The 18,215-nt window shown below is 35.3% G+C and overlaps 2 protein-coding genes across 6 annotated transcripts in view; one reads left to right on the forward strand and one right to left on the reverse strand.

Moving 5' to 3' along the window:
- CCDC18 (coiled-coil domain containing 18) overlaps nucleotides 1-1,824 on the reverse strand; it is a 96,997-nt gene extending 95,173 nt beyond the window's left edge. For 3 of the 5 annotated variants that reach the window (XM_035018015.1, XM_035018014.1, XM_035018017.1), the window contains exon 1: nucleotides 537-1,689. Coding sequence is in view for 1 of the 5 variants with exons in the window: in XM_035018013.1 (XP_034873904.1) it covers nucleotides 1,444-1,786 (343 nt within the window). In the remaining 4 variants the exon portion in view is untranslated. Of the gene's footprint in view, nucleotides 1-536 lie in introns of all 5 variants that reach the window. The other 2 variants (XM_035018016.1, XM_035018013.1) reach the window with 2 other exon arrangements.
- A 54-nt stretch (nucleotides 1,825-1,878) lies between these two features.
- Nucleotides 1,879-16,782, forward strand: TMED5 (transmembrane p24 trafficking protein 5). Its single transcript, XM_035018018.1, has 4 exons — nucleotides 1,879-2,247; nucleotides 7,577-7,674; nucleotides 11,365-11,548; nucleotides 14,477-16,782. Exons 1-4 carry the CDS (start codon nucleotides 2,059-2,061, stop codon nucleotides 14,693-14,695), a joined length of 690 nt encoding a protein of 229 aa, XP_034873909.1. The 5' UTR covers nucleotides 1,879-2,058; the 3' UTR covers nucleotides 14,696-16,782.
- The last annotated feature ends 1,433 nt before the right edge of the window (nucleotides 16,783-18,215 follow it).

The raw sequence follows: 18,215 nt of genomic DNA on the forward strand, positions 1-18,215 counted from the left end.
CCTTCGGCTCAGGTCATGATCCTGGAGTCCCAGGATCGAGTCCCGCATCGGGCTTCCTGCTCGGCAGGGAGTCTGCTTCTCCCTCTGACCCTCCCCTCTCTCATGTGCTCTCTCTCATTCTCTCTCTCTCAAATAAATAAATAAAATAAAATAAAATACATATTAAGAATATGTACATATACATATTAAGAATATATTAAGAACTAAGGCTTTAAAATCTCTACTACTGTAGATCTTTTTGCATCTTAAAGTTACATTCCTCTTTCAGATCCCATTTACCTTTGTCATTGTAGCACCTCTCTTTCATCACCCTTCTAGAATTCTGACCACATCTCAAGCTCCAAAAGGTTAGGAATCTTATGTATTATGTTCAGGACTATTAAGGCCACTTACAGAAAGTCAGTATGTTCAGTGAATAAATGATGGTTGCTGAATTGCCCCTCCTTCCCCTCATCCAGCTCAAATAGAGAGGCAAATTTATTCCCCACTCAAAATTTCTCAGATATAAGAAGGAAGATTAAAAAGAAACCCCTCACCTTATTGGAAGAAACTGTGGCAGGAAATTAAATGAGACGCTATGTAATCGCAGAGAAAATGTTTCTTTTTTCCCCTTTCGTTTGCACAAATTTGCTTCTGCTTAAATGAGAAGACTCTCCCATACAAAAGTCAATGGATCAGGTCCCCATTCTGCTTTATTTTTTCAACATTTCTAGCTTCCTACAGAATGGTGAAGGAAAAAAGGGTACAGACAATTTGGGTGAATTCTAAAATGTCATTCGATATTACGTTTCAACTAAATCAGGTTTTACGTCCAACATCTTCTGTGTATTTTAATGTAACAATCCCTAACACTTACGTACTAATGAATACATTTGCTTTTAATTTTTTTTCCTCCTGAGCCATGAAAACTTTTCTTCCCTTCAACTTACAGTAGGTTATAAAAGTCTATCTTCACTGCCTGTACATACGTGGAAAAGTGCATCATGCTACTACCGACAGGCCCTGACCTTATCACCTTCTGCTGCTAATTACGCGTTGGTAGCTTTACGCGCACGCGCACCCGCACCCACCAACACCGAAAAACCGGTGTGGTTTATAAACCTTGTATGTAATAGGATGGGCTGTAGTCGAAAAAAAATTCCTCCATTTGGAAGGAGGTTATAGATTTATGCTGTATGGTCCTGTTATTAAGAACTCTCAATTTAACAGAATCGATCCCACGTTCATCTGAAAGAAGCGGAGGAAAACATGACGTCTCCCTCACTTTTTTCTCAAATAAAATACAAGTCTGCAGAGCAGCGTACGCAGCAAGGGTGAAGACGATGCGAAGCGCGTCCGAGGGTGCTGGGAAGGAAAGGAACAAAACTCCGCCAGGTAGGCCTGTTCTCACCCTCCAAGGAGCAGTCACTCACCACCCAAGTCGTAGCTGGGGGACAGACCCACCTGACAACAGCGCACGCCGCCCTCTCGTCCGCGTTCGGAAGCCTCGGACCCTCTCCTGAGCTCGGGGCGTGGAAGCATCAGACACTCCACGCGGGGAACAAGTGAACTCCGGCTGCACCGAGTTCGAACCGCCGCGGGAGCCGTTGGGGACGCGCCCCCCGCCCCGCGCAGGCTCTGCGTGAGGCGACGCAGAGGCGTGGGGCCTGTCGGGGATCGTGGTCTGCGAGCGCGTACAAGCCCGCTCGCCTGGAACTACATTTCCCATAATTACCGCTAAGACGCCCATTGGTGGGGGAGAAGCCATGGGAACCTGCCGCCCTGGTGTGAGGCGGAGCGCGCTCATTCCAGGCCTGAGGGGGCCGAGACCGAGAAGGGTGCGGAAAAGGCCTGCTGGCCCCGCCCCTCGGCCCCTACCCTGCGGAGGCCGGCGTTTCCCGCTCTGAGGGATCCTGTGCCGCCGCCGCCGCCGCCGCCGCCGCCGCGGCCGCCACCTGGTTTCTTCAGGCTCCAGGTTCCCCTGCCAACCACGAGGAGTCCAGGGAGGAAAAGCGGAGCCTAGGCGCCAATAACCCACACTTCCCGCGTCTCTTCCAGCCCGAGATCGCCCCGGCAGGGATGGGCGACAAGATCTGGCTGCCCTGCCCGGTGTTCCTCCTGGCCACTCTGTTCTCAGTGCTGCTGCCGGGGGCGGCCGGCTTCACGCCCTCCTTAGACAGCGACTTCACGTTTACCCTTCCGGCCGGCCAGAAGGAGTGTTTCTACCAGCCCATGCCCCTGAAGGCGTCGCTGGAGATTGAGTACCAAGTAAGTGCGGAGGGTGAAGCAGCCTCCTTCCTCTATCCCAGCCGCCCGCGTCTTCGCCTCTCACCCGCTTAGAAACTTCTTGTGGACCGCGAGGGTGGCGAGGAGACGAGGGCCGCCGCCGCAGCCGGCCCGTTCCGCGCAGGCGCGCGAGGCTCGGCTCGCCTGGGGCCGGGGACCCAGAAGTTAGGCGGGACCTGGAATTGACTACCCGCCCTCTCCCCTTTCCTCCCGTCGGAAAGAGGCCAGCACTGGTGATCTCGGTGGTTTTTCCTTTTGTTTCATAATTCGCCCATCGCCTTGCTAACCAGCACACGCTCTGATACTGGGAATTTCTCAATACAGGACTGGTAACACGTTCTCCTTCATCATTGGAGGAGATGATGCCACTTGTTTTGTTACCCCGACCACGCTCACCCAATTCCGGTATTATAAATCTTCACTCTCATCGCTTCATTTAAGGATTTTTTGAACTGTGAACTTGTGATTATCCCTAAATCCGATTTTGGAATATTTTGAAAGGAGCTCTTGGTGTATTTAATGGGTACATTTCCTTCTCAGTTATATATTTTTAAACCAAGCAATATTTAATTGTATATTAAAACTTTGTAACTTTTCGTTCATCATTATAAGCATTTCTCCCATATCATTGTTTTCTTTTTAGTATCTTCATAATATTATGTAGGGATTTGCCTTAATTTATATAGTCATTTTGGTAGAGGGTAATTTCTTAGAAGAAATCTTGTTAGTTCCACACAGCTAATTTTGATGCTTCTGGGTAGCACTGCAAAAAAAAAAAAAAAAAAATGCGTTGGTGTGGTTCACCTTTTAATTTTTCCCAGATTATTTAATTTATAATCATAATTTTTTAAGTTGATGCAAAGAATTATTTTCAACAGTTACTGTCGCCTATAGAGCAAAGTAAGTTATGTAGAATTTTCATCGGAAGGAACCTTAGAATTAAATTATTTCTAGATATTTAAGGAAAGCAATAGAGAGCGCAATATCTGAAGTCATATAGTGAGCAAAACTGAGGCTAGAACGCAACATTTATTGATCTCCAGTGTAGTTCAAAAGTTCATTTACCATGTGCAGGGGTGGAAGGGGGATGGGAGGAGTGTGGATGAGATGACCAACTATGACATGGACAAAAAAAGAGTCCGTTTTCAAGGATCTTATTATTTAAGGGATACTGGCTAATAAACAGCTAATTTCAATAAAGTATCGTTAAGTGCTGTTAGAGGACAACCACTTCTCTGGTGTTTCAGAAAAGGATTCCTGGAGAAAATAAATTTGAATCCTGAAAGATGCTTAAGTGAGACAAGAATGCAAAGAAGGCGGGGCATTTCAGGAAAAGGAACAAAACACGAATAGTTATAAAATGCATAGTGTGTTTTGTTGCTGGGCAGTATGTGGACACTACAAGTGCTTAGTTTTTATTAGACCTGAAGACTAAAGTCTAGGGTGCGAGTAGAAGTAAAATAGATTGGAGAGGTCAGGAGGCTGGATCATGGATCATGGATCATGAATCTTTAGGCTTGTGTGCCATGCTGAGTGGCTTTGCCCTTGTTCTGTACAAGGGCCATTGAAGATAGAAGCAGCATGGTAACAGAAATGTTTTCCAGATAGATCACTGGATACAGTGTGGGAAAAGGAGGGCAAAATTAGAGGCAAGGAAACCCAACTGGAGGTTAAGAAAACAATTTGTATTATTTGAAAATTCCTTAGTATTTATCCAGGTATTGGTATTAGGGAGGAAATGTATATGAACTACTGGCCTCTTATGATTATGATATAAAATCTGTAGAGATAAAATGCTTGGGTTGAAATCCTAACTCTGTCACTTACTACCTCTGTGATTTGAACAAGTTATTTAACCTCTCGCTTGTAAAATAGAAATAATAGTAATTACCTCACAGAGTTGATTTTAAGAAATGTGTTAATATGTGTTCATAGACCATCCCTGACACTAGTAAATAAGCAGTGAATGTTGGTGTTTCTACATTTACACTTCTAGAGTTATATAGCTGGCTTGGCTTAGCTTTATGCTCTCTGCATCTTTAGTCACTCTTAAAGGACTGTTCCCCCTGAAGTAATCCCCCTAAACAACTTAATTGTTTTGATTGAAGAAAGAGGTAAAATGATTTAATGTCTGTAGTCCTAGACAACATTGAGGGGTTTGTAGAGTAAGAGGTAATCTTCACCTTTTTGTTTGCATTTTCCAATTCCAGGATTAATTTTCCAATAACACCAGCTACTGCTTTTTGTCTTCATTTTTAAAATGTCAGGGAACAGACATTCCAGACATTGCCCTTGGGTCACTGTGACATACTGAAAAATTTTAACCATTTCTTACTTTCCAGCTTTAGGGGGACACTTTTAGAATAATTGACTAGCCCCACATTATATTAAAAGTTCTTGAAAATTTTAAATGTCAATACATATATTTTAGGAATAAACTAGATCGTTCAGTTAACTTTTTAAAAATCATTGCTAAGTGCTTAATTTGTTGGGGCACTATGCTAAGTGCTACGGATATAACGGTGAGTAAAAATATAGTCCATGTTCCCATACAATCTATTATGGAAAGAGTAATCAAACTGTTTCCAAATAAATGTAAAATTGTAACTCTAATTTAAGTGCTATGAAGGTAGGTATATACAGCTATGAGAAGATTTAATAGGAGGACTTAATTTCATCTGGGAATTGAGAGAAGACATTCCAGAAGTACAATTCAGATCTGTAGAAAAATCAGCCTTATTAGGCATAAGGGGGTGATTTAAATTTGCATTGAGGAAGAAAGAAGAAAGCCTTTGAGGAACTGAAAGACTGTTACAACAACAGTACAGACTAGGGAGAGTGGCACTCATCATCTTCTAGTGAAATCATCAGGAAGTTTAGTTTCAGATTATGGTGTTTTTTATTTTTATTTATTTATTTTTTTTTAAGATTTATTTATTTGAGAGAGAGAGAATGAGAGAGAACACATGAGAGGGGATAGGGTCAGAGGACAAAGCAGACTCCCTGCCGAGCAGGGAGCCCAATGTGGGACTCGATCCCGGGACTCCAGCATCATGACCTGAGCCGAAGGCAGTTGCTTAACCAACTGAGCCACCCAGGCGCCCATGGTGTTTTTTAAATAAATATTTTTATGCTTTAAAATTGTGTTTTATATATTTTTAGTTATCTTCTGTGTTCTTATCATTTTTAACAATTTCATTAAGCCTGACAGCCACTTCCAATAATATCTTTTAAATCTTTTACTGAAATCTTTGTTTAGTTTTGTTAGATCTCTTATTTTCTGATTTAATAGGTATCTTTTTTTGGCTTTTTTAGAGGATAACTTTGAGTAATTCTTTTAAAATGCTTTGAGTCCTGTGGCTCTTGATCTCGGGTTTGTGAGTTTGAGCCCCACGTTGGGTGTAGAGATGGCTAAATAAATAAATTTTTAAAAAATAAAATAAAATGCTTTGAGTCCTTGGACAAACTTTTTGCTTTCACTTTAGTAAATATAATTTTCTTTTACTTGGGATCATTGAAGACATGGCTGTATTTTTTTTTTGTATCTAGTATTGTATGTAAGAATTCTGATGCCAATCCCAATTCTTGTAAGTAGTAGTTCTCTACTACTTAACATTGGAAGTTTCTAGGTTGTTCTTTTTAAATCCTTTGGAAAGTCAGTAGGAATTTTTTTATCTTTTACATCTATTAGCCCCTCCCAGTCTCAAGATTTTTATCTTTTGAAGCAAGAATTTTTGTTCTATTTGATGATTTCTTCCCTTCATTTCTCTTGGTTTTCTTCTTTGAAATGCTTGTTAGATATTTGAAATCTTTAGCTCTGTCCTTCCCAAAGGGTCTTACCATTTTTCTCATACTTTTCATCTGTACTTTTTTCACCTTGTTCTGAGAATTCCTTGGTTATTTCCAGTTTGCTGATTTTTAGTCTCTATCCATATTCATTCTGCTGTCATTGCATTTGTTAAGACTTTATTTTGGCAACATTTTTTATCTTTTTTATTTTTCATACCAGCAACCTCATTTTTATGGATTACACATTCTTGAATTTCTCTGAGGATATATACTTATGAAGAAACATTTTGAAGTCTGTTTATATTAACTATTTTTTCAGAATTTGATCCTTTCAGTAAAACCAGTAACATGAAAAAGAGGGCATTGATTTCAACAAATGTGTTTCTCTAGTCTGTTTCAGTGAGAATTTTGAGATTGATAGGTATTGTTAGCTAGATATATATATCCTTTGCTCAGTGGACTATCTTCCAGAAATTCCTTACTCTTCATGTCTGTTAACAGTCTTCCTAGATTTCCAGTGTTGTTATTTGTATCAATATATTTTCTTCATTTTTGGGGGGATTTGAAGATGAAAGAGAATTATATATATTTAGCTGGCTATTTGAAACTACTTTTGTTGATAAGTAAGTATAGCACAGGAACAGGTAATTTTTTGTATCATTCCATTAAAGCCACCAAGAAAAATAAAATGGAGTGTTAAGTAAGAAAAAGAGCAGTTATCAGAGGAAAACTGCTGAGTTCAAATTTTGACATTCATTGACTATATCTACCTGAGAAAAGTATTTCTCTGTGCCTCATTTTTTTTGTGGTTTTTGTTTGTTTGTTCTGTTAATTGGTTCTTCTATTTTACTGAGAACAGTAGTAAGACCTACTTCTTACAGTTGTTTTGAGGAAATTAGCCCAGAGAAAGCACTTAAAACAATGTGTGGCATACACTATAATTGTTAGCTATTATCATCATCATTTTGGGATTGTAAAGGAACAGATTGTGTTCACTGGCAAGTAAAACAATAGCCTACTTGGCATATTTAGTTCATATTGGGGAATAATAAGTGTATGCACTGAAGAAGTCAATTGGAGTCAGATCATGGTAGTTTTGAGTTCTGGGTTAAGAAATAGCTAATTACTATTTCATTGAAGAGGAAACAAACTCAGAAAAGTTATATAGCATGTATTGCTATATTTTGCCTAAGTAAAAAGGTTTACCATTTGAACTCCCTTCTGTGTTTCCTTCCACTCTACAGGGCTTCTCAATCAAGGCATCATTTTAGGAAGATTATTTTAGTAATATTTATAAGGCCTAAAGTTAGGTGATGGCAACAGGAATTGGCAAGAAAGTTCCAAAATGAATAGAATTGAATTGGATGATCTTTGTGCTCCTTTCTAGCCCTTAAATGCATCTTGTTGACTTTCTTTACCTCTCTAGATTTAGAAAGAAATTCTTTTCATCATATGATCTACTTTATATATTTTTTATTTTCAGAATTTATAATGTGCTCTTTTCTTTTGTGCTTTTCTACAGGTTTTAGATGGAGCAGGATTAGATATTGATTTCCATCTTGCCTCTCCAGAAGGAAGAACCTTAGTTTTTGAACAAAGAAAATCAGATGGAGTTCACACGTAAGTGATCTCTTAGTTGAGTTCCTTGGGCTGAGTAATACCAATGGGCTATCTGCAGGGCAGGGAAATTTAGCACATTTGATACAAACATCAGTATTAAATGATTCCATTTGAACATTTTAAATAGTCCTAGATAGTGGTCTATCATAAACTAAAATGTCTTCCATTAACTTTTTTCTCTTTTTTTTTAATAGTTTTGTATTGATCCTAAATTTTTTCTTTGCTTTGGTTAAATAAGATGAGTATGCCCTAGGTATTGCATTCAGTCTGTTGTGGCATTTTAAACCTGTTTTTCTGACTAGCACAACCTTTCCATTTTAAGTTACTGTTCCAGGTACGTATCCTATAGTTTGAGCTGCTGGCTTTATCATCTTTGCCCACTATTTACTATCTTAAAAAAACAAGTACATCTTTGTGCGTATGTGTTGTGTGTGTATGCCTGTAAAAGTTGGGTTTTTTTTACTCAGACCTCATTCTTTTTAGATAATTAGAAGATGTGATAGTAAAAGATCTGCCCATAGGAAACCAGAAAGAAACTTGTTAGAAGTTTACAGTTTGACAAAAGGCTATATATGCTCCCTTAATTTCACTTCTTTTTCATATCTCAGTAGTGTGTTTCCCTATTCATTCTATCATTTTACTACAGCACTTTGTTTACTTATTGCATTAAAACTAAACTCGGAATTTACAGGTAGAAGAAAAGCAAATACAGTCTAATATTTGCCATAAACGAGGCTTTCCATTGTATATGCTTCAAATTAATCATTCCAACCCACTATGAGAGATTCTTTGATTCCCCAATTCCCATTTTACAGACAAGGAGGCTCAGAGAAGTTAAAATAAGTCTGCAGGGATATACATTTATTAAGAGGAGGAGGCAGGATGGATCAAAATTCTTGCTTTCTACCATACGATGCTTAGAACATCTCTGGCACATAGCACTATGTAAATACTAGTTATTATAGTTACTGGTCTTTGTTAACCAGCATACTTGGCATGTAATTGATAGTAAATACTAAACACATGTATGAATGAATGAGGGGGAAAATATCTCAACTATAATACTCTTTTCAGAGTGCTTTATTTTATTTTTATTTAATTTTTAAATTTTTTATATTTTAATTTTTAAAGTTTAAGTTTTTATTTAAAAATTTTTTTAATTTCTTATTTTTTATTTTATTAAAGTGCTTTTTAAAATGGCATTTTACCTATGCAGAGCTCAGAAAAAAACATTTGTATAAACTATTAATAAAATAGAGAAACAGTAATTTAAAAAGTCAGTTTCTATTGATATACTTGGAACTATGCTTTCTCTTTGATAGTTATATGAACAGGAACTAAAAATGTAGCTCATCTTTAAATTTCAGAATCTAGAAAATCTGTAGAATTTCTGTCATTTTTTCCTCCAATTTTCTCCTTTCCTTTAGAGATAAATTAAGATTAACTGTTGGGAGAAAAGGTATCTTATTGGTTTCTTGCATAGAATTACCTCTCATTAAACCAATGGGAAAAAAGAATGAGTTTATAAGAGTTCACATTTATTGAGTTCTTTTGATGTGCCAGGCTACTGTTCTAAGCACTTTGTGTTTATTAATTTTTTTTCTACTTTACCACAGTCCTATGAGGTACATGATATTATCATTTTATCAATAAAGAAATTGAGGCATAGAGCACTAACGTAAGTTAATGAAAGTTACACATCTAGTGAACAGCAGACCCAGGATTTAAAAGGAGGCTGTCCAACTTACTCTTAATCACTACACCAAATTTACAAATCTGCTTTCTAAAAAATGAGATTTAAGCAAAATTTTATCTTTAGCTATATTAACTTTTTAAAGGCAGGTTATAAAATATCTCTGTTATGGCACTGAAATAGTTTTTTTCTTCAATTGAATCTTTAAATACTGTCCTTTCAGAAGGCAGGGTTAGTAAAAATGTCTCCAAACAGAACTATAAACAGCTTAAGTAATACCTATTTGCTGGCACTTCAAGGAATGAGAAGTCTGTGTGTTTGTATTTTTTCTAGACAACTGAATTAACGTTACTGTAACTCACGCCAGAATTTATCCATTCTGGACTACTGTTGCTCTTTATTCTACTTGAAGGGAAAATTAACTCTGCAATTTTTATTTGGATAATATTTTGTATCATTTATAGTATTAAAGTTCCTTTCTACTAAAAGCAGTCAACAGATTTAGAGATTAGTATAGGAATGACTATAAAGTAGTAAAATATCTTTTTTTTTCTATACACATGCTGAAGCTCATCCATGTGAGTCAGTGCTTCTCAGACTTTTTTCATTTTTACTCTTGTCCCCATGCAACCTTTCTAGACTTTTCTGCCTTATCATCCCCCCATGAAATTTTAAAACCACAGTTTTTGTATTGTATGTAGATCTGTACATGTAAAAAGAGTAGGTACAAAGCTTCCCCTTTTTATCCAGTACAGGGTTAAGAATGGCTAAATAAAGTTGAGTTAAATAAAATTAAGACTAAACAAAATTAAGAGTTAAATTTAAAAGTGATTAATTGAACTTAACTTTACATAATAGTCATATCATTTTTTTTCCTTTTAAAATTGTTCCCCACTGTATTCGCCAGTATATTCTTCAAGCTTCCTCCAAAGGTTAAATACATCCTCAAGACAAAGATTTGTCATGACTGAGGAGATTACAAGGAATGCAGACAGGCTCTGAGCAGTACTATAGAAAAGAAAGATCAATTAACATGAGAGTCAGAAAACCAAGCTTCGTCTGTGCCTATGACAGGCTGTGTGATCATAGGCAAGTATTTTAACTTATGTGAACTTTATTTTACTTACCTTGAAAAAGTCAGTTATGCCTACTTCAAAATACGATTATAAGGATTAAAAGAATTAAAATATGTTAAAGTAGTGTGTAAATTATAAAGGGGTATATAAGTATTGGCTATATATTTATGTTAAGATCTGATCAAATAGCTGAGTACTCTCTCTTATGCTTAAACTAAATAAATTGGATACAGGGGTGGAAAAGAAATGGCGATTGACTTAGAAGAATCACATGTTGTAGGCCAGTTATCTTGAATGTGAAGCTAATGAGACCAAGATACAAGTTTAACTTAGATGTGAGTGGCATTTATTCAGTAAAGCTAATGCCACTGAGTGTAAAGCTCGTTTGTTGTCCACTGATCCCGAATCTCTGTAAACCTGTGTTATAAAGATAGTCTTAACCTGTAGGAGGCCTGGAAGAAAACATTTAGAACAATCCATTACTGCTTTTGAAAACAAGTCACTTTAGAAAGTAATCTAAGTTAAAGGGGAGGTTTGTGGTTATATTTGCATATGAATTGAACTCATGATAAATTACTCTTAATATATAAATATTAAAGATCATTGTGTGGTATCATGTATCTGTGTTTTAGTGTTTTTAATCCTATCCTTTTCCAAAAATTAGGTCAAGATCTTTTACCGTATTTCCTGAGTAAATGCCAAGCACATCTAAGTTGCAACTACTTAAATATTTTACATACGTATTTCCAGGTTGCCTCTTTCCTAAGAAATTATAAATTATCTTTCAATACTAAGTACGTGTTTTTATCAGCAAACTATCCAATTACTATAAACCATGTTATTTCTTACCTATAGTAGTTTTTCCTTTGATCCCAAATAGAGGTACAGATAACTGAAGACATGTACTTTTTTTTAATACAGGGTAGAGACTGAAGATGGTGACTACATGTTCTGCTTTGATAATACATTCAGCACCATTTCTGAGAAGGTGATTTTCTTTGAATTAATCCTGGATAATATGGGAGAACAGGAGCAAGAACAAGAGGACTGGAAGAAATATATTACTGGGACAGACATGTTGGACATGAAACTGGAAGACATCCTGGTCAGTATGGTCTTTTAATAAATAAAAATTATCCAAAGGCCTGTGTGATAGGCACTGAAATAATCATTTTCTCTGCATTATCTCATGTAATCTTTACTTAACTCTGAGGATTATTTATCTCCATCTTTCCAATGAGGAAATTGTGGTTTAGGGGAGAGTAAGTAATGTTTGTCACATAACCAGAAACGGGGGGAACTAGAACTTGAACACAGGCTCTTCTTAACTATAAAACTCCCTTAGAATGTTCACAAATAAAGAAGGTAATGATCTATAGCATACTTGCACATAGAAAAAAAGTGAGCAATTTGTAAACACTTAAGATGTTATAGGCATTTTTCTCACAGCATAATTTTTATAACATGAAATTTAATATTACTTAATTTGGGAACACTGTTTACATTACTTAGACCAGACCTAGCAGTTATCAGAAACTAGGACTACATTCAGGAGTGAAAACTTTTAGAATATGGCTTGTTTGAATTGCCTTATCATTTACATGCATAATGAAATGTGCATGTGTAAGAACCTATTTGTCCATAATAGTATTGGTGATGGGGGAAAAGCTCATTACCCTTCAGCCACAGGTAGATGTAATAAAATGACAGAATTTACTGAGTGGTATTTGTAAATAGCATATATAGCTGTATTATAGAAATTCCTGCAGGAGAAATAACATGGTCATTGCCAACTGAAACTGTGTAATCTCTAATAGTCTTATAACCTGAATTTTTTTTTTAATAATGTGGTATTTTGATCACTTGAGGTTTTTTAGGAAAGCAGCTGTCAAACAGCAGAAGAGACATACTATATGTAGATTGGTAAGCTTAAGAAGTCAGAAAATTAGACGATCATGTATTATCATGTGTGACTGCTTAGTGAATGAGCCCTCACAGCCTTGGTTTCCTCACCTGCAAAATGGGGATAATACCTCTAGAGTTGTTGTGAGGATGAAATAAGAAACATCATGTCTCTAAGTGCTTTAAACAGTGTGTGGCATAATAAATATTACTTTTCTTACCTTTTCCACTGGTGTTACTATGAATGCAAACTGAAAGGATTAAGTTTGATTGGTATGAATTTTTACCATGACAGTTTTTTATCTCCATAATTTCCTATGTATATATCTTTTAAGTTTCAATCATCTTAACTTATTCTTCCATTTTAAATTTATTTTGCCAATAAGACTAAAACACTAGTATTTATAAACCTTATTAGTACTTCACTGCATTCTCAAGAGATTGAATTCATTCACATGGTTCAACAAAATGACCAGTAAGTTCAGATTTAAATATGGCTTAAAATACTTATAAGCCCTTTTTAAAGGAAAATGTCTTCCAGGAGCTTTATTTCCCCCCAAATTTTGTATCCTAACAGCAAACTTTGATAAATAATTTTGTATTTGGCTATCATTGCTGTAATATTGAAAAGAACTATGCATGATTTTTTTTTTTTTAAAGATTTTATTTATTTATTTGAGACAGAGAGAATGAGAGAGAGAGAGCACATGAGAGGGGGGAGGGTCAGAGGCACCCTGCCGAGCAGGGAGCGTGATGCGGGACTCGATCCAGAGACTCCAGGATCATGACCTGAGCCGAAGGCAGTCGCTTAACCAACTGAGCCACCCAGGCGCCCCTGCATGATCTTTTTTATTTGGGGATCTGAACTCCTTTATTTTTCTAGAAAGTATTTGCATTACTAGGTTACTGTTGCTTTACAAATATGCCCAAATGATAAATATTACACTTTGTAGTTTTGTAGGTTTAGCAGAAAGTCTGAAATTTTAGTTTTTGCTTAAATAAGGATTTTAAGCAAGATGACTATGCAGGAAAATCTGTTTCTAGTATTTTCTTATTTTTGCCATAAGTACAACTGACCCCTGAACAAAGTGCAGTTGAACTCTGCAGGTCTACTTAATGCACAGATTTTTTTCAGTAAATATATTTTCTCTTACAATTTTCTTAGTAACATTTTTCATTTTGCTAGCTTATTTTATTGTAGGAATACAGTATATAATGTATGTAATATATGTAACAGAAAACAATGTTTTGACTGTTTATGTAAGGCTTCTGGTCAACAGTATACTATTAGTAAAGTTTCTCGGGAATCAAAGGTTTTATGTGGATTTTTAACTGTGCAGGGCGTTGGCCCCTCTAACCCCCATGTTGTTCAAGTGGTCGACGATGTACTTTTGACATCATTTCAAATCTCAACTTAATTTTAACTGATATTCATATAGCCCTCTTATAGTTTTCAAATCACCTCTCTCACCAGGACCCTGCTATAAAAACAGGTTTTTCAGAAGATGTACAACTTAAAGAGTGCATCTTGATAAGCTTGTTTTACAAATGTAATCTTGGAACATTTTTGTATTAAAAATAGATTATACTTTTGGATGTATAATATGCATATCAAAAATTGGAATATTTTCTAATTTCACTATTATTTTGAGATGAAAACATTGGGTGTTTTGCTAGACACTAAATTGGACAAGATTAACATTCAAAGAAAATATTATAAAGACAGTGCATTATATAAAGATAAATATCTAAAAGCTGTTAATGGTTTTTTTTTTTTCATCAGTTAGGTTTTTAAAAACTAGTCTTTTTCTTATGGTTGTGAGGGCTAAGAAATAGTGTATATAAAATTCCTGGCACTATGCACTGAAATATATTTTCACATTATTTATTTTCAATTTATATTAGCTTTGTTCCTCTGTTAAGTAACTATTTGTAAACAATAATTTAAATATATCAGGAGAACTATTACATAAACTTACAGATCTTTAGGTGATCCAAGTAGTACCTGTCCCTTAATTAAAATCGTGTTTGGATGTAAAACTAATATGAATGTTAGGGTATTGTGAATCACATGTTCAACTTAAAATTACTGAGCATTCTTTGATAGTAAAATTATTTTATTTATCTCCAGGAATCCATCAACAGTATCAAGGCCAGACTAAGCAAAAGTGGTCATATCCAGACTCTGCTTAGAGCATTTGAAGCTCGTGATCGAAACATACAAGAAAGCAACTTTGACAGAGTCAATTTCTGGTCTATGGTTAACTTAGTGGTAATGGTGGTAGTGTCAGCAATTCAAGTGTATATGCTAAAGAGTCTATTTGAAGATAAGAGGAAAAGTAGAACTTAAAACTTTAAACTAGAGTAATTAACATTGGGGGAAAAAAAAGACGGAAAAATGCAATACACGGTTATAATCAAGACCATTAATAAATAGTCTTTTCAAAAAATGTTTTCAGGCATTACCACAAGTGTGAAACAAGTATAGTTATAAGGTGAAAGGAGTCTTCACTTTCGTCTGTGCAAGTAATCTTATTGCTTCAGTTGTACTTAAGTGTATAACAGAAATATTTCACAGAGTATAGGTATAATTGAATGAAGCCATATTAATCAGCATTTTCCTAAGTTTGAAAAAATCTTGCAGATGTCATAGGTGATTTAAATAAATGAACTTTGGGCCTAAATGCAACACCAAACATTGTTTTTAAAAGATTGTCTTACCTAGAAGTTTCTTTGTAAATGTGGCAATTACAAATTAGAAGTTTTCAGTATATTGAAGTTTCTTTGTAAATGTGGCGATTATATAATTTTTCAGTATAGTAAGTTATAAATCATCTGAGAATTACCTAATCATGGATTGGATATATCTTTAGAAGACAAAAACTCAACTTTTCTTTTTACATATATATCTCTCCTATAATGTAAATAGAAGCAAAGCTGTGAAAAACAGATTTGTGAGATTTTTATAACCAAATATATTTCAATTTAAAATATTAGCAAAAAGTATTAAATACTTAGCTTATATTCCCCAAAGGCCAACATTTTAATAATTCTTAAAAATGCTCAGTCATTATTAAAATTGGAACAAATTTTCTCTTTGAAATGAAATAGCTAAAGGCTGCTCACAGTCTCCATAAGGACACATTTGGTCTAGTCCTTAACTCAGAACTAGAATTTTGAAATTAAATGTGAGGAAAAATAATTTTATTTTTATATTACCTATCAGCAGTGTTGTTAGTTTTAACATGATTAATGACTTGGATAATACATTATTAACAGCAGTTGTGAAGGAAATACTGCTTAAAAATCTGGGCCTTACATAAATAAGTATCTCCTTTTCGGAGTTCTCAAAATCAACAACAACAATCAATAAAGAAGAATTTAGGTAAGCTTGAGAACATCTGATCAAAATTAAGGTCACTTAAATAAACTCTTAAGTATCTGGAATCTGATTGGTTCATCATAATGACCCAATCCTAATACCAATCACGAAACTAAATTCCAGATAACTGAAGAAACTATACTTGGCTAGGGTTTTATTTTTTACAGTTGTTTTATTCTGTTTTTAATTGTCTTAAGTATTCAGGTACATTTTATGAAACAAACTACTGTAAGGTTTAGCACTGGGTACATACATTACAATTGTTAAAACTTTCACTAAATGACCTTTCTGATCACTTTATTTATTGACATTCAAGTAAGGATTTGAAAGCCCACAGAATCCCAAATGTAAAGTCGGTATGTGAATAACTCTATGTAAAGTCTCTGCCATCCTTGCTTATTGCGATCTGGGGAGTATTAAATACTGGTAATTTAGCTACATCATGAATTAAATAGAATTTTTAGGTTATACCCATTTGTAATATTAAGACAAATATGAGAAATCAACTTAAAAATTTGAGTATAGAACCTGTCTGTACATTAGTACTGCTGGAATTCTTAATAAGCAATGATATTGAGAGAATGGTTTCATTTACTAATTTACAGTCAGAGTGGTACAAAAAGAGATTTATTTCCCTCCTTATGCCCTTGGGAGAACAAAAAGATTAGCTATCCCTATATGAAACTTTTAAAAAATGAGGTAAATGCCATATATAATTACCTTAACTGGCCAAGAAAATGTTTTAAGTGTCCAGGAGTAGTGCCTACAATACATGCAAAACAAGGGCCAACAATCACCTATGAAGAGACCTCCCTTTCCCCCCTTCTGTTAAACTCATAATGAGAAGCAACCTTACCATACTATAACTAGCAAAACAGTACAGATATAAACTACTGCATCTTTTCTATAAAACTGTGATCAAGAACTCTACCTCTGGCTGGTTACTGTACTATACTCTGATTCCTTACCTAACAATGAACTTGTTACATTATCTACAGATGATTTGCGCCACCGATTTTAAACCTATGATTCAGTAACGTCTTATAATGGCCTTATCTGGAAAAAAGGAATTTAGGAATACTGAGGACATAATTTTATTTTTATAGGCACAAAATGAAGAGTGGGATTAAGAAGGATGTTACTTGTATTAACCAAAAAAAGTATAATTAGCAAAGAACTAAATTCTTTAATATTTCTATAGGCATATAGTTTATCTGCCTGATGGTTTTTTAAATGTCAGTATTCAATTTTGAAATTAAAATTACGCTAAGATTAAGCAACTTACCATTTAATGACTGATTTTGTCTTCAGTTTTTAGTTATATAAACTCTTAAATTACAATATTTAAGGCCTAGAGTTTTACTCTTATTTGCATTTGGGTCATTAATGATGTGCTGTTCTTTCATGTGAATGTCAAGGTATAGAAGGTAAGTGAATGTCAAGGTATAGAAGGCAATTAAGTGGTTGAAATAGCATGGAAATAAATTACAAATTCAGATGTAATTTTATGTTAAGTGTTTTTATCCTTAAATATTGTTATTGTCTTAAAATTAACAAAAAATGAGTACCTATAATTGTAAGCCTCCCCAAGTAATTCTTTATCTTAAATTTAAAAAAAAAATGATTCAGCATGTAATAACTTTTCATCTTAATACGCAGTGTTGCTCAAATTTCTTTAGAGTTGTGAATAGCCATATTAAATGAGCAATGAATACTGTTCTGAATATATATAATAAAAATTACAATCAAAGAAAATCTTACTGATCTACCAGTTATTGTAAATGCTGTCTAATCCTTAAAACCTTCACTGATCTCATCTTAGCCAGGTGTGCTCTCCCATTTGAAAACCCATAGTTCTTTGTACTTCTGATTGTGTATCATTCTACCTTGCATTGGAGTTCTGTTTACATGTGTTCTTATTCATCTGTTGCCCAAATATGCATTGTAACTATAAGGTGCTCAAAATACAGAAGCAGGGGGGAAAAAGGCAGAGATCACCTCCAAAAGTTTGGAATGCTAAATAAGCCCTCAAAGAGCTTGTTCCACTCCTCTAACCCCACACCATAAATTGTTTAGGTCTCTAATATGGCTCTAGAATCTTAATTTTTAACCAACACAACTTGGGATTCTGGTGTCTATTATCTTTGGACCATCTGCTAACTGGGTAATACTGGGAAATCAAAATTCCTTTGAGCCTATTGTGTGTAGAAACATTTTAGATAGCATCTTAAAACTTGGTTAAAATCACATATAAGAGAGTCCAGTGCTTGGTGGAAGTTGGTTATTGGTCATTTCCTTCATACCATCCAGACAAGACACTCTTCCCCTACAAGCTGATAGAATTCCTTAGGCACCTTTCTGCTTCTGCACTCCCATCACCTTTAGGTGTCTGAGTTTCTGGAAGGTTTGTGTCATTAAAAACTAGAGCTACGCTACACTTAATGTCTCTCTGGAAAAGGGGCACAGAATAAAGAATCCAGACCATCAT

This window comes from Mirounga leonina, unplaced genomic scaffold (genome assembly GCF_011800145.1).
Source record: "Mirounga leonina isolate KUSES-001 unplaced genomic scaffold, KU_Mleo_1.0 Mir_173, whole genome shotgun sequence".
In the NCBI taxonomy this organism is placed as follows: domain Eukaryota; kingdom Metazoa; phylum Chordata; class Mammalia; order Carnivora; family Phocidae; genus Mirounga; species Mirounga leonina.